The sequence below is a fragment of the Crocodylus siamensis genome, chromosome 4, assembly GCF_052110815.1.
Source record: "Crocodylus siamensis isolate JL-2025a chromosome 4, ASM5211081v1, whole genome shotgun sequence".
In the NCBI taxonomy this organism is placed as follows: Eukaryota; Metazoa; Chordata; order Crocodylia; family Crocodylidae; genus Crocodylus; species Crocodylus siamensis.
In genome coordinates, this window is record NC_143398.1 from 38,402,327 (window position 1) to 38,419,516 (window position 17,190).

Here is a 17,190-nt window from a genome sequence, read left to right on the forward strand (position 1 = left end):
AAACTTTCAAACTCAAGCAAGAATTTTTTGAACAGTTACCGGTGCCTAGAAAAAATATGTGCTTATATTTGTAGCTTGGTATCAACTTAACTATAGCATTTGCCACAAAAGCCTGTCTTAAGGAGAAATGCCTCTAGCTGGCCTAAGTTTAACACTACATTTTATAAAAGATTGAATTAAAATATGAATAAAATTGTATTATTTATCTTTGTGACTAAGATGGAATTTTAAAATGGTGTGATATTTTCTTGTCTTAATGGTTAAAAATCTTTGATAAGGTGGTTTCATAGAGCTTTGATTTGCCAGTAATGCTAAACTTTAATTTGTTTGCCATTTTACATACTCATCATTTTATACTATTTTATACACTACTTAAAACAAAGTGTAATTTGTTACTAAAACTGCTTTATGACAAATGACCCAATGACTCTTTACTTCAAAAGCCAGTCTCTCTGTCTTAGCAGCTGAACAGATCTTCTCCATTTTGCTTTGTAAATAAAATTTAGATTGAAATGCAGCATCAGCTGAAACAACTCCAAGTTAAACGGACTTGGATCTGAATCTAACATAGCTTGTAAACCAAATCTGAACGCTTTGCATTGACACACAGATTTTCATGAAGTTGGAAAAAAGGATTTGTTTATTTCAAACAAGTATTTACACTGGACATACATCCATTACACAGAAAAGATAAATTACACATTCACAGATTTACATTTGTATGCCCTTGTCCGGGCATGTGCTCTGTAAGTCTGACTGGATTCTGTTTATTGTGGCTATACTCTTCATGTTGTTTTACATAATGGCCTGTTTCTTAAAGAAAAAAAATGCATCTGGCATGACATCAGCATACAAATGAATAATAACCACATAGGTATATCTGTATCTCCTTTACCATGCTATCAGTAGTCCTTACAGCATGCTTGCGCTCAGTTATCCTTATAGTAATTATTAAAGTTGATTCGTAGCAGGAAGTCCTCTAGATGTGGTTGGTATCCCCTATTTACAAGTTTAGTTACCACTGGTGGAAAAGCAAAACACAAACAAGTGTTAATCTATATTCCACAGTCAGTCAATTCCTTCTCACAATGTTCAGATACTGTTAAAAACCTACTGCAGGAGTCTGTAGTACATGGAAACAAAGCTTCACTTCTGCACAAAGAAGGGCCCTCTCCCTCTCTTTTTCTGGTATTATGAAAGGGCTCTCAACAGCCAGACTTCAAAACAGGACTTGGGGCAAGGAAAGAAAGTAAGCTTAAAAATGGTATTTTACACTTCTAATTAGGGATCACCTTTCTCCAAGCCTTCTTCAAAAGGACAGTTTGTGGTGTTTGTAGCATTGCATTAATTGAGCAGTAGGCACTACTCAGCTGCCCTGACTATAAATAATAATGCTCAATCTTTTCAGAGTCACAACTCAATCTGGGGTGAAAACTACTGTTGGTGCTGCCTCAAGTCACCTTAGTGGTTCTCAATGGAGTACTGCTGTCTCCAGATATAATTCTGCCCAACATCCCCTGAACACAGAGTTGAATGGGGCAAATGGAACTGTCCCCCACTTCTGTTTCTGGGAGAAGTGTGTGGACAGACTGGGAAGGACTGCAGCACAAGCTGGCTCCTGCTTGCTTTTCAGTTAACAGAGAAACCCAGTAAGGCAGGAGAATGTGTATGCATGTTGCAGCCCTATACACCGGGCAGTTTTACCTCCCTGCATTGCAGTACCACAGCTGAGAACCACTGCTCTAAAGGGCAGCTCTGTTGCAATTTTCCTGTGCCAAGTCTGCTTCTAAACGGGGCTCAACTGGACACTCATAGGATGAATGCACAACCCAACTATGAACTGAGTAATATTTAGTATCTTTAACAACAAAGGAGGAATTGTTACAAATTGGTGGACTTCAATATCAAGAAAAAGGTTATTTTAGTTTCATAAACCTTCCATGCACCAATGTGGAGGGAATCAGCAAGCAGTAGCAGCATGCAAGGAAAAGGGAGGTGTAGAATACACAGGATCGGGACCTGATCCAAAGCTACTAAAATCAACAGATGACTTTTCATTGCTCTTCAACGGGACCTGAATCAGGCCCTTTGTGACAGAGCGCATTTTGCAGTACACAGTGATCATAGGGGCATGTGTAGATGAACAAGCACACATCTGTTTTGTAGTGCTTAATATAAGGGTGTGTAAAGGACCAGGTTATTCTGCAAATTTCCTTACGGGAGGATCTATTAATCTCTGTCCAGGAAGCAACCATAGATCTCGTAGCATGAGATTAGATGTTTCCCAAAAGCGTTTTGGCTTCGTATCGGCTCTGGAAGCAGCCGCTCTAACTCATCCTGAAATATTTGTTTTTGATGTGTTTTGTCCTTTGACACCGTTTTTTGACCCCCTTAAAGAATAAAAAGGGCATCTTATTTCCTGAAGGATACATCCTGACTTGAAATAGAACTTAATAGAGAATACCAAAGGAAAGCAGTCTCACTTCCTTTGGGTACTGGGGCCTCTAACAAAAAAGAGTAACAATATGCCTTTATTCACATAAAAAATTTATTTTTTGGCAGAAATATGGGAAGGGTCTGAAAGGCTGGTATTTGGGAAATATAGAAGACAACTCTACAAGTTTCTTAACCTGCCAGCAGACGTGATAGTCAGGAGAAATTCTACTTGATACAGAACATGAAACACTCTACAAAAAAGCTGCAGAGGCAAAATACTTGCCTGAAGGATTAATTTTAAGCTCCAGTTAGCAGAAAATATCCAGTCTTGCAGTAAGCTGCACCATTTAACTTGTACACAGATGTAAAGCAGAGTTCAGAGATTTTCTGCCATTATAAATATGATCATCTGTCACTGCTGACAATGCAAGTTTCCAAAGACCATCTCCCAGATAACTAGGAAATCTAACCATGTATTAAGGTGGGCAGCAGAGATGTTTGCCCACGTATACAAGCAAAAATTATACTTCTACGATAACTGCTAAAAAAAAAAAAATCAGATTTTTGCTACTAAGAACTTAATTAGTAGACATGAAGGGCACTTTTACACATATTCCTAGGGTGGGAGGGGTGGTGCTTAAATTAGAGGGACTCCAACAGCCACTCAATGAGCTTTAGTTCAAGCGCCCTCACTGCCATTTTTAAGCCTGGGATAATGATACACGAGATGCAGGAGCCTGCTGAAGTGTGGTAACTACCACTACAACTGGAAATCCAGCACGTCAGAGCAGCCTCCACGCTCACGTATGGGCACCCGGAGGTATTACTGTCCCCAGAAATAATGAACTAATGAGCTCAGTACAAACATCCTCTTGCTTTGCTCACTTTGCTACTGTACTGTAAGAAGAAACTGCAAGCACATACAGTTTTCAGGTGTTACCTGACTGATACAAAATAACAGAGGTGATCTCTTACCTTTGAATAAAAAGTGCGAATAATATTTGAAGGTATTATAAGATTGCTGCATCAAGCCAAAGTTGGGATGAATGGCCATTTGCTTCCCAGTATCAAAGCTCCATGACTGAGAGATTAATTGGCTGCGAAATTTCAAAATAAGACTGAAGATACTGTGAATGATGTTCATCACTGGGGCTGCCTTTTCAGTCAGTAGGCCCCTAGCAAAACAAAGACATTTAGAAAACTGTTTGGTTCAAGAGAATGTAAGAAGTACCATACTGGGGCAGACAAATGGATACTGCTGTTCTTGTCTGTAAGACATGAGATGCCATACAGAAATGCCGTTCTTAGTCTTCTCTCGTTCTGACCTTTCCTGTTCTGTACATTTTCTTTTCCCTTATCTTTTGACCACCTTTTCTCCCTGTAGCACCCTTTTCATTTCACAAACCACTCAGAGGTACTTTCCTCTCATCCCTATTTCTTTTTTCCTTTTTCTTCTCTACTACAATCCCTATGGATGTCTATAGTTAAGCCTAGAAACAGTTACTGTGCATGAAGCTTGAAGTGCTAACAGCAAACGATTCCTAAAGCCAGTCTTTTCTCTTGCAGTTTCATGAATGTAGATGGTGACAGTCTGTAGCTTCATATTATAACTGCTACACTACAACACAGTCCTAAACTCCAAAACGATCACTGTACACGCATTAAAAGTGCATACAATACAGAAAGCATGACCTGGGCTTGCACAATCTTTCATCTTGGATTATATGTCCATAATATTTGTTCATGTAGACACAGCACAGCAAATTCACTTAAGAAGCTGGTGTTTAGTATAAACCATGAACTTCCTTTCCTTTTTGAAAAAGCAGTAATATTCTGAGTGCTTTTGCCGTATTCAGGTTTTACAAGATTTATAATCACTATTTTTATTTGTTGGGTAAATCCAGGGCAGAGTGGCAGGACACAGCAGTTGCCTTGGCTCCAGACACATACTTTAGAGCCACACTCTAGACCTGTATTGAAGGCTTAGCTGTAAGTGTGTAGCACGTCATTCAGGCAGGAAATGAACGGTAGACAGAAGCAATGCAACGTATATCACTCCTTTGCCTGCTATTGGTTTTAGAAATTGTCATGTTGACATGTAGTGTTGTTACATTAGGCTTAGGTGAAACTCTGACTTTTAATTAGGTTGGAGATTAGGAAGAACTTTCTCTGAGGGTGGTCCAGCACAAAACAGGTTACCTAGAGAAGCTATGGAATCTCCATTGCTAGGGATTTCCGGAGCAGGTTGGGACAGACACCTGGCTGGGATGGTATAGTCAGGGATTATTCTGGCAGAGCAGATGGCAGAACTAGATGAATTCATGTGTCCTGCTTCCACCCTACTGTCCTACAATACAAACCCTAGAAGTTGCAAAGTTCATCCAGAAATTATTTTTGTATGTTTGGAGTGTGTTATACCCTTTAAACAGAAGGCAGTGGACCAATCCTCAGCTGGGTAAACTAGCATAGTTCCACTGACTATTTGTTTCACTTGAAGCATTTTCCAGCTTTGCTTACCGAAAGATTGCTTTGTTGAGGTATTCTGCATGCGTTCTATGAATCTCTTCCAGATTTCCTACGGAACACAGTTTGTTTCCAAACTCACACCATGTAACATGCAAAATCTGGTTAGCTATATAACCCTGGATAACTTTTACAAAGTGCTGCATTTCATGTTTATACAGCTGAAGCTGCCGAAACTGAACGGAATTCGATGTTCGACTCACTAAGGCTGAAAAGAAAAAAACAAGATGTTGTTTTCAGCACCTGCAGAGACCATCTTTTGTATAAAAATCAGTTTGAGATCATAACCTGCAGAAACCAGCCTAAAATACCAAATAAGCTTTCTTGAATTAATGTTGGCTTTAAAGTTTTAATGTGACACTTTTAAGTAGCATGTTTACAATCAGGTACCTGAAACAGAGCTACCAGCATTTTAAATGGTACCCTGTCTAATTTACTAATTTATCTTACCAGTGCGTTTCAAGTGGAACCAAACATCCTTGAGAGTCCAAACCATATGCTTCAACTGTAGCAAAAAGGAGAAGATCTTGTTGTACTTATTCATGCAGCTCTCTGTAATGACAATGTTCAGAGGCCAGTCAACCTAAAAAAGAAAGAAAGGCTGCCATTAACATCGCCCACGTTACAGTTAGTCATCTCAGAATATTTTGTATCCCCTGCAGTCACAGGTATTAGAAAGATAACTGCTCTGGACACAACTGAATGAATGTGCAAAATGGTACCACTGGGTGCCCAAGTTGAGCAAACCCTTTAAAGTTCATTTAGACCACCTTAATTTCTTAACTCCGTTCCCCTGAGGCATACTATACACACTAATTATACACCAAAGAACAAATGATAAACATGAATGCTCAAAGTAAAAAAAAAAAAAAATCATGGTGTGGGGCAAAATGTAACTTTCAAGTACTCTTTTCTATGTGCTTTCTTACCTTGTACCTTAGCTCTAAGCAGCTCAAAGCATCAGGAGCATTGGGCTTGAACATTTCTGGAAGGTACTTGAGTGCAAAAGAAAGATTAGAAGCCAGCTGGGTATCTCCATGAAGACTATACTGCAATGCTTTATTTAAGATAGAATTGAGAACCAGAGGATTCAACAGTTCACCAGGAGTTTGCCCTGATCCAAGCTAGGAAAAAAAAAACAACCCATATTATTATTCTTAGAGAAACACTGAAAGAGTCATACTGTTGTGTTAAAATAAATTTAGTAGCAGGTAAGGGTGACTATACATGTGCTCTGGGGTGGGGGATTTTAATTAATGATCTTAAAGCGCTCCCGCTGCTATTTTGAAACGTGGGATGCTGAATACGAGACACTGCAGCACACTGGAGCGTTCTGATTAGATTCCAGCAGATTAATCAACTCTGTTCCAACATGTTCTAATCAGACTGTGTCAGACCACATGTAAAAAATGCCCTAAATGACTTAAGTAGCCCAAATCTCATTTTCAGAAGGGACTTAAGCTTTTGCACTCAACTGAGACCAGTTTGGCCAGGATTTAGGCATTAGAACAGATACAGCTTTGGCCCCTGTAAATAAATCTGATTTGACTGGATTTAGGGGCCTAGGATCCCCATGCAGCCAACAGGGAGACTTAGGCAATGTACAGAGCAATTCAATTTGACAGGATTTAGGCATGTAGGCAGGCATCTTCAAAAAGTGATCCAGGAAGCCTAAGGAAGTTTTCTGTGGACTAAGCATCTCTCTATTACTGAACTGAATTGCTTCAGAGGTTAGGCAGGAGTTAGACACACAGGTGATGATCAAAACAAACTTCTGAGCATGCACAAAAACCTAAGTGCACTTAGGGAACTTCTCAATCCAAAATAAGGGCACCACCTGGACTCAGGTGCCTAATGAGTTGTGTGGCTTCTTGAACACAGCAAATACAGACCATCCTTTCAAATGTAGGAGCCTAAACACTGCTTAAGTTGTTTAGGTACCAGTGGGACCAAACTACATCTGCCCCTTGGGAGCCTAAGTTCCACACATTTTCAAAGAGACTTACATTCATGAGTATCTGATTTATTTGAAACTAGGAATTAGTTTTTGCCACAGTATCATGATTGAAAACAAAGAAACCTGACTAGTTTCACATTAGGTTTCATGAATGATCTAAATAGATAAGCATATTATGAAATAAACTTTTCATATTTTATTTTTATTTTATAGGAACATTAATGTATTTTACATTGGTTTACTAATGAAAGATTAAATGTTATGAAAATGTAAATGAGACCCAGCTCATTTATTTTTCAAAACATAAACCTATGGGCTCAGCTACTGTTATGGGAGCTATACAGAAACATACAGAGCCAATTCACACTTGTAGGCATATAACAGAGGTCAAGGAACCCTGTTAATTTAAGAAGGAGAGAACAGCAACCTAGGACAGCAATTTGCTGTAGACAGCTAAGATAACAGCCAACAGAAAGCCAAGACAAGGGCTAATTGCTGCAAGTGACTTCCTGGGAACTAGATGCACCACAACAGGTGAAATAGTAGACCTATAGGCTAGTAAAAGGGCAGAGCTTGCAGCTCAGCTGAACAGTCTGCACTAGATGAGAGCACACTGCCCACTGAGTCAAGGGGACACACTTGTAGCTAGTCTGAGGTACACATGATTTGAAAGGGTGGAACCCAGGGGACATAAACTCAGTTTACATCCCTATAGAAAGGAGGTCCTGGAGTCTGAGACTGTTGGACATACACCCACAGACACACAAGGTACCCCAGAGCTATAAGGAGACAGGTAAAGGCGGACTAGGGAGCTGCTGTGGGATAGTGACCCAGAATGGGATTTAGGTATTTTAGTGTCAAGCAGTTTGCTTGTGCTTCTGACTGAAGGTCTAAAAGTGGCCATAGAGGAGACTGGTGGCTACAGGAGGTGCCCTGGAGGCACGCTCTGCTTTGAGTCCTGCAAGGGCCAGGGGTCCAGTGCGCTGAGTAACCTGATGTGAGGACAGGGCCAGAAGGTGCAGTGAACAGAGCCAGAGTAAGATGCATGAGGCATGGACATTTCTACAGGGGAGGCTGGAAGCCTAGGGCCATGATTAGTGCCCCTGAGACGCAGGGTGATTTAACTAGAGGCTTGGGCCCAGAGAAGAGAGAGAGAAAACAAGTGGCAGAGGCCAATCAGAAGGGGAGCACCTCAAAGCTCATGCTGAGTCTCTAACAGCCAGTCTCTAAATATACATGCATCTAAAAAGTGGCAGGTGACTACAAGGCAGTAGCCTTTGAAAGCTAGAGGAGGGGGCAGGATTAATACAGCTGTCCTTAGGGTTGCATTAATAAAAAATCATGTAAATGAAACATTCAGGATTACAGGATGTTTTTATATTATCCTGACCTCCTTGCATCTGTTAAAATGGCTGAGCAAAAGGTCCAGATTCAACAGGGCAGAAAATAGTCCCAGTGATTTCTGTCAGACTTGTCACAGGCTGAAAGTTAAATACAAACTCAAGTGTTCTCTTGGATCGCACCCAAATACTTACAGCTTCTGAAAGCTGGTTCTGACTTGCCCGCTGCAGTTTCCAGCTTCCCCAAATGTGCTCTTTGTAGCGCTGTACAGGATTTTTGAGGTGGGAGGGTTCAGACCAACTCCTTACCGCACTGGCCCCTGAAGGGTGATGGGAGGGGAGGGATAAGGCTCAACCAGTGGCAGTGGGCTCCAGTACACAGTAGCGGCCAGAGCAGCAGCATGATGGGCCAAACCCTGTATAGGCTATTGTGGAGTTCTTTTCTCAGCTCCAAATTAGGCGTGATATCCTCTGCCTCCTTTTTCAAATATTTCTACACTTTACTCAGTGAAATGAGCAACACGATACACTCAAAGAATTTCTTGAGCCACATAGGGCCACTTCTATGTGTATTTCTAGGTGCAGGTATATTTTGGCCCACAGTTACTTAAGTCTCAGCAAGGCCTCTTTGTAACTGGATTTGCTGTGTTGACACAACAGGAGACAGAATGCATAACAGGAAAATAGCTCAGACAGGAGTCTAATTCACTCCAGTTTATCACCATGTTTTTAGCTCATATTCTAAGTGAAGAAGCTAGTTATGCCTTAACACCACTTTATGGAGCATTAGAACTTAACAAGCTTCATGCCTGTTGCAAAGAATATACAATATACAAGAATTACAAAACAAGTGATGCAAATACCTTCTCAAATAGTAGGTCACTGAGTGACTGTGCAAATTCCCCATCTTCCATTAACAAAAAGTGTCTTAGTGCTTCAAAATGCTTCTCTACATTCAGTTCCACAAAATAGTAATCAACTACTGCTTTGTTCACTAGGGAAACACTAAAAATAAAGAGACAGGAATAGGAATGGAAGAGAGTTCATACTTTGTGTGTGTGTGCACATGCACAACCCTACACAAGGTAGGGCCAGCTATACCTAAAAACAAACATAAACACAGATGTGGTTATCCCTGTTAGCTGGAATTCAGGCAGAAGGTAAGGTAGGGGGCACCTTAGAAACTAATTGGCTCAGAGACACATGAGCTTTTGTAGGCAACAACCTACTTTGCAGATAATAATTTACAACTACATTAATAGCATCCGATGAAGCAGGTGGTTGCCTATAAAATAATCTGAAGTAGCCAATTTCTTGTACATTCAATATATCACTGGGACATGGGTTGTTTCATTGTGTTGGCATATACAGTTTCCCTTTGCTGTAGCAACAAGGTAAATAACTTCCATCTGGGTGCATCTACACATGCAATTAGTGGGGAGCAATAAACTCCCGTGCAGTTTGCACTGGAGTTTATATCCCCTGGGAACAGAGTTTATACATACGCCTGAAACTACAAAACACTGAGCTGGGGAGGAGCAGCCCTGGGCTGGCCCTGTGGTCAGGGTGGCAGCACTAAGTGGCAGAGGGGCTGGTTGGGGCATGAGGGTGCTACAGTGTGGGGCTAGCCAGCAGTCCGCCCCTACACTGTAGCACCCTCATGCTTCAGCCAACCCCGGTCACCAGCTACACCTGAGTTTTCATACACTTAATGACTTGTCCTGGCCAGTACTATCCTATGGCAGAGTTTAGTAATTTACTGTACCCTAATACAGGCACATGTTTAGATGGGGATCCTTTACTGCAGTTAATTAGTCAACTCTGTAATAAAGTGCCCGTGTAGCTGCACCCTCTGCTCCAAAACAGCTTGTAAGAGGCTAAAACAACAAACATGATAAATAACAGATTCAAAATCAGACATCAAAATGCTATTTATAGCATATTGGTCTGGAAAACCAGGAGGCTGAGAAACTCCTATTCCTTAACTCTTGAGACCTGATTCAGTTTCAGGCCAACACTAGTTTCAGACTGAAGACCCCTGAAATAGCTGCACTTCTGGAAGAATGGAAAGATGTTCAGAAATATGTGTGGAGCTCAGTTCTAATGGAGAATGACCACTAAACAAAATTAAGCAAATTTACAAAACGAGTTCTTACTATTACTAACTAATACTTACTGAGATACTAAGGGAGCAGTAATAGAACGTTTCATCAGCACTGGCAGAGATAAGAGCTCACTAAGTTGCACAGCTGTTTCATCTGTTGCTGACTGCATCAGAGGATCCACTGGGAAAGTGTATGATCTTGGTATGACATGATGTAAGAGATGGGAAACTGGAAGCTCTGCTAAATTGAAAAATATTAAATTGTGGTAAGCAATTAGACTTAAATATCTGATAAGACTTTTCAATTAAACATCTAAAATCATTCTGGGTTAGAAAATTATAACATCTAGATTTCAGATTGTTATACACAGAAATGGTTTTTCTGACTTAAAACAGGGTATTTTTCTGTATCTTAAATACTCTGATTTCTCATTCAAGTTCATTAGCTTTTTCCATTCATGTACCATTTCATGAACTCTACTCACACATCAAATCATAGCTGTCTTGGTATTTTTCAAGACAGTACTGGTCTGATAAGGCTTTTAGATATGCTTGTTCTTTCTTCCAGGTATCATCCTCATCACCTCCTTTCTCTTTAGCCTCAGAAGTACTAGGCTCACAAATTAAAGTTTCTTGAGATATAACATTTGGTACAGTTGACTTTTCAGGTTCTTCTGTCTAAAGGAAAAAGACAATAACTAACTACTTTTGTCAGAATGGATTTCCATAGCTGTACAAATCTTGTTCATGTAGGAGTCTTTCAAATGCCATGAATACTAAGAAGAAGTAAAAATGGCCCAGCACACTCTGCTTATAATTAGCAATTAACAGACTTGGAGAGAAACAAGATACTTCAATCACCAAGTGTTGACCACTTTGACACCGTAGAGATGGGAGATCCCTTCCACAGGTAACTTCTTACCTGTGAACTCTGGGGAGTCTCTCTAGGGAGATCCCTGATGACATCATTTGCAATTACTGTAATTACAAAAAAAAGAAATAGTATCAAAAAAATCAAGTTCATGAATACATAAAATAGAGCTAACTACTTTATGTAGTTAATTAGCATCTGGTTTGTATTTAATATCTGCTTTTAAAGTACACAATAGTTCCTGAAGTCCACAAAATCTGTACAAAAAAAATCACAATTCCAAAGTGAAATTTTAATTTCACACAATATTGTGCAAATGGCACTGCTATATTTAAATGTGTCATGTTCCTTTGATTTCACAATGAAAATTATATATTCAAAAACCCATAGATTTAAGTGATCTACAAATGTTTAAATCAGAAAAAAAAAATAGTTGTGCCCTTTTATATACAGAGAACCAGACAGGTCACAATTCTGGCCTCTAAATTCTAACACCTATTATAAACCATGCATTCCATTAAATCATAAAATACCCAGACAGAACATACTTATTTTCACAGGAATCAACAAAACTGCTGACTGAATACACTTTATTATGCTCTAACCTTCTTGCTTTTCTTTCTCTCCTATGAGGTTTTCTTGCTTTCCATCATTTTCAGCATTAGAATCTGAAAGGACCGGACCCTTGTCAGAGGACTGTAACTTTAGCAAATCCTCTCCCTTGCCACCTGATGTTTTATCATCTCTTGTACTTCCATCAACGGGAGAACCTGATCTATTATACAGAAATGTCTGAACCGTAGAGTCAGATGACGGACCAGAGATAGGTTTACGATGAGGCAACGGATCATTTTCGCTGGAAGGGGCCCACTCCCCTATCTGAATGCTTGATTGAGATGCATGGCCAAAAGGGCTCCAACGAGGTTTTAAAGGCTCTGCATCAGAAACTAACTCTCCAATTTTTATGTGAGATTGTGAAGCATGTCCATGGATGTTCCACCTGGGCCTAGAGGGTACAATCTCAGATACATTTTCTCCAATCTTGATACTGGCATCAGATGCATGACCATGGATATTCCACCGAGGCCTTGCAGGCTCTACGTTTGATACATACTCGCCAATCTTAATATTGGCTTCTGAGGCGTGCCCATGAATATTCCACCTGGGCCTTGAGGGTTGTACCTCTGAAGCATATTCCCCAACTTTAATATGGGCATCAGAAACATGGCCATGGATATTCCATCGAAGCTGGTTGGGTTGAACTTCAGAAGTGTACCCCCCAATTTTTATGTGTGAATCTGAAGAATGACCATAAGACTTTAAGTTCAACTGGTAAGTCTCTGGCTGAGGTACATATTCCCCTATTTTAATGTTGGCATCAGATGTATGTCCATGAATATTCCACCGAGGCCTCCTATTTTCCACATCAAACACATTTTCTCCAACTCCGATATGTCCTTGTAAAACAGCAGATGGCCTGAGAACTGTATTAAAATCATATTCATTTTGCTTATGTAAATGTGTATCACTTTCTCCTTGTAATGCTTGTTTCAAAATAGGCTGATTTTCACTTACTTGAGAAAGATCTGAATCAATATTTTGAAATGCTTCATCTAGCAAAGATCGTTGCATGCTAATGGGAACAGGTTGTTCATCCTGTGGTTTTGGTAAGAAATCTTCAAAATTCACATGGGATTCGGGCAGGGATTTAGTACTTTGTGATGGACTCCATGTTTGCTCTGTACTTTGTTCTGCAGCTGACTTAGAATGCTGACTAATAGGATTATTTACTGACTGTAGTAAAGGCAATGGCTTATGGGAAGAAGTAACATTTTCCATTCCAGATTCAGAATTAGCTTTGCCAACTTCCTCAACCGAATGTACAGGTTCCAAAGAAGACACCTGAAATACAAATAATTATTATATCCTGTGGCTAGTTTCACATAATAAAAACTTGTCTCACAAAGAACATTTTATTTTCAATTTCTTCTTTCCATGGGTAGACAGTAAAAACCATTCATAGTGCTATCATAGTGAATGTTCTGCTTTTTAAACAGATTTACCAAGTTTACTTTAGTGAACCTTGAACCTGCCACAAATTGTTATGCAGGAAAATAAACCAACCTGAGAACTTGGATCTCCAACAACAGTGTTTGTAACTGAAAGTGTCTGGTGCTGTTCATAAGGAATAACATCTAATTTCTTCCTATATTTCCCATCTGGAAGTTTTTCAAGCATCTCCTAAGAACAAAATAGCCAAATCACAAAGATTAATTGTACCAAATATTAAAATACTTCAAATAATATTTCTTTGAAGATGTAAAGATACCTCAGTGTGTTTTTGATCTTCCAGCAGGAACTTGAGACGGGCTGTTTCCAGTTTGTACCGCTGGATTTTCCACAAAGCCCTCTGCTCCCTACGGGCTGCATCATCAGAAAGTTTACTATAATGGTCAATTAATTCTTGCCTGAAGTAGAGAGACAACTAAATTAGAGACACTTGAAACTTCAAGTTTTAAAAGTCAGAAGCTTCATTCACAGAGCAGAAACCAGCTGAGAGAATGTGATAAAAAATTATGGCAATTTTGACAACAGAAATATTTTAATAGGACACTTAAGTGCATTTAATCTGTCAATTAATACAAATAAATTATAATAAGGTACATAAATACGAACCATGTCAAACTAAACTTTAAAAACTTCCATGGAGATTTGCTTACATATTAAATTAACAAAGTTACAAGAATAAATTGTTGTCAGTAAAAGCAATGTTGACTATTGAATAAGGGGTATCCTTGAACTTAATTAGATTTTGAAGGTCTGTGGTGATGCCTCCATTCCTCTTAATTGTATAACAGCCAAAGAACACCTAGCTTGGAAGAGAGGTTGCTAATATGTCACAGTAAAGAGCTGACCATCACACAACCAGTGAGGCATGTTCCAAGACATTAAAATACGAGCCAATCTCTAGTATCCACTCAGAAAATAATCCAGATGAAACTGGTTTATGGGATTTACCATTACATACTACTTTGTGCCAAAAGATCCACTTGCATGGATCTCTGACCCCATGGACAGCCTAACTGAAATCATCCCAACACCTGGAAAGATTTAACTGCAGATTAAGTGCATTTAGACTCAGAAATAAGAATGGTAACCCACATTTAATTACTAGGATTAATAGTACAAAAAGGCTATGAAGCTTCCACTTCCCAATTTGAGCCTACTTTGATATACCACCTTTTTTCTTTATTATGACAAAAACCACAATACCTGTGCCTATTATGAGACCAAGAGAAAAGATCAGTATTTTTTAAGGTGTATGGTAAAATTTAATATACAACCTTTGGAAGACTAGCAAACACATTACCTTGCCTTTTTTTCCAATTCCTCTTCTAAAGCTTTTAGTCTTCTTTCTCTCTCTCTCAGCTCCCGTGCATAACTGAAATCATCATCAATCTCCTCCTGCTTCATTGCAAGGCGGCGCTACAAAAACATTTAAAACAAAAACCACTTGGTGCTAACAGTCTGGGAAATGTGCACATATATGTTTCCAATTTCTTGCTGAAGAAATACACTCATTACAATTCAACCAAAGAAATACCTCTTGTTCCTTTGCAAACTGCTCTTTCAATTTCTGAAACCGTTCACGTTTCTTTGCATCCAAAGTCATTTTTTCTGCCATCTGTCGATCTATTATAAATTAAAATGACTGTTATTTACATGAGCATACATAAACAAACAAGATTTGTTTGTTTAAAATAAAACAAGTATTAATTTAATACTATTAAATTAATACTACTATAACTTACCATTAATGGCTTTTAATGCTTTATTAGCGGTTTCTCGAGCATGAACAATTAACTCTTGCTTTGCAATTTCAATACGCAAATCCTAAAGAGTAAACATGTATCATTTTATTATGCTATTCAGATAAGAAGCTATGCTCTTGAAATTACAGATATGCACTTTCTTTTCATGTACAGAAAACACAACTATCTAATGTAGCTAGCTTTCAAGATTTATACCCACAGTATTATGGGACACATTAGTCTAGTAACTAACTATATTAAATTTTAGCATGGCCTAATACATGAACACAATGGTCTGTTTATATTAATGAAGTCATGATAAAACAATTAATCATATTAATTACAACAGGATGTTGACAAATTGAACATATTAATTAACAATCAAGTTCTAATATAATAGTATCTTGAGTATTTTTTACTATAGATTAAAGATGAAGTCACAAAGCAATAAAGAGGAAATTCTCTAAAATTATTTTTAAAAACATAAAAAACCTGTTAAAATTAGAATGTAGCACGAATGACTCGCTGAGATAGTAGTAGAAAGAGTAAGCAGACAAAAGTTTAAAAGACTTTAACAAGAAACGTTGGTTCTTTTAAACAGACAACAAACACAAGGAATCAGAATCCACTTCTAAAGAAAACACCCTAATAACACAAAAATCATTATTCTTTAATATTCATTTACCTTTTCTTCTTTGCTTATAGAACTATAACGGGCAATTCTTTCCATTCGACCCACATATATTGCACAATCTCTCTCAATCTCTTTCAGCTCCTCTAGAGAAAATATGACAGAAATCCGAGGAACAGGGATATCTGACCAGCATATGTAATGCTGCAAAGAAGAAATATTTTCCCATTTAAATATTGAGAATTCTGTAAAGTTTAAACAAGCAATTAGGCTGATGGTTGTTTATGTACAAAGCAAGCTTTTGCCGCAAAGAAACTTGACCTAATCAAGGTGTTTAATCATATTATGCTCTTGAACTGTTCACAGCTTTAAGAACCAAGTCCACCAAAAATTTCAATGCCTAAACTAGAAGTAGATATAACTTAGAAGACTAGGTTCAACAGTGTGCTGTTCAAAATTCCCATCTAACTGCAGAGACACCTGAAGTATGTAGATGCCTATGTCTCCACTAGTTAGATTCCCTTGATGTGTAGAGTGCTGTTCCTATGCAGGCCCAGACCTACTCTCATCACCCAATTCACTGCAGCTACACATAATCACATTTTTTTCAGGATGATACCAACCTCTGTGTTTTGCTGGCATTGTGAAATTATGAATACTTGACCAAACAGCCAAAAGCATTCATCAGCATCTCTCCTAGGGACAGAAGCTACAAATAAACTAGTTTAAGTTATCAGAAACTGGTTTAAACCTGTAACAGAACAGAAGCTCAGGGCATTTAAACCAGTTTCAAAATGGCTGAAATTGGTTTAAGATAAACCTGCCTGGCTGAATGTAGTATCAGACTTAACTGATTTGAGTCAACCCAGTTTATGAAACTGCTGTCCCAGACTCCTGGTTAAGTCCTGGTTAAATCACAGTCCCCCAGTATCCCAGCATATTTTGCAGCCCTGGGCTGGACTGTGCTGTCTGCTCCAGAGAGCAGGGCTGGCCCTACCCCTCTGCTCCCTAGCTGGAACAGTGAGGGCTGGCTAACAATGGTGGGGGTGGGAGGGAAGAGCCAAGCCCAGCTGGGGATGGAGCCCAGTCAGCACGGGGGGAGGGGACTGCTCCCCACCCCAGGCAAACCCTGGCTGGGGTCTGCAGCCAGGGAGGGGATGCTAAACAGTTGAACACCTCTTCCCCCGCTCAAATCTACTGCTAACTGCAACTATGGACTACAAATCCCAGAGGCACATGGAAGCAGGACGAAGAAGTGATGACCAACCCTGCAGAGTCCCGCTACTGTGATTTTGTACTGCAAATCCCAGAGGCCTCAGCGGCAGGAGGAAAAGGAAGCGAACACACAGCCCATGCTGGATACATGCCAGAGAGCTGTGCTGTACAGCCTTCTAGGTTCTGGCCTGAGCTACTGCAGGCATGTGGCTGCATTTCCTGAATCACAGGTAAATGTCTCTTCATGTCTGATTCAATTTAATCTCTGCATTTTACAGTAACCTGCAAAGATTAAATCAGT

General features: G+C 39.3%; 1 protein-coding gene across 3 annotated transcripts in view; it reads right to left on the bottom strand.

Annotated features, from left to right (window-relative positions):
• Positions 1–623: 623 nt before the first annotated feature.
• Positions 624–17,190, bottom strand: part of TUBGCP6 (tubulin gamma complex component 6) — a 30,232-nt gene continuing 13,665 nt past the window's right edge. The window contains exons 10-25 of one of the 3 annotated variants that reach the window (XM_090042135.1): positions 15,729–15,878; positions 15,044–15,125; positions 14,836–14,924; positions 14,602–14,717; positions 13,561–13,699; positions 13,356–13,472; positions 11,837–13,133; positions 11,283–11,338; positions 10,846–11,038; positions 10,433–10,601; positions 9,120–9,261; positions 5,889–6,083; positions 5,410–5,542; positions 4,954–5,167; positions 3,412–3,611; positions 624–1,021 (exon numbers count right to left, since the gene is read on the bottom strand). In XM_090042135.1, the coding sequence (XP_089898261.1) occupies positions 930–1,021; positions 3,412–3,611; positions 4,954–5,167; positions 5,410–5,542; positions 5,889–6,083; positions 9,120–9,261; positions 10,433–10,601; positions 10,846–11,038; positions 11,283–11,338; positions 11,837–13,133; positions 13,356–13,472; positions 13,561–13,699; positions 14,602–14,717; positions 14,836–14,924; positions 15,044–15,125; positions 15,729–15,878 (3,384 nt within the window). In that variant the 3' untranslated portion in view covers positions 624–929. The other 2 variants (XM_090042136.1, XR_016441747.1) reach the window with 2 other exon arrangements.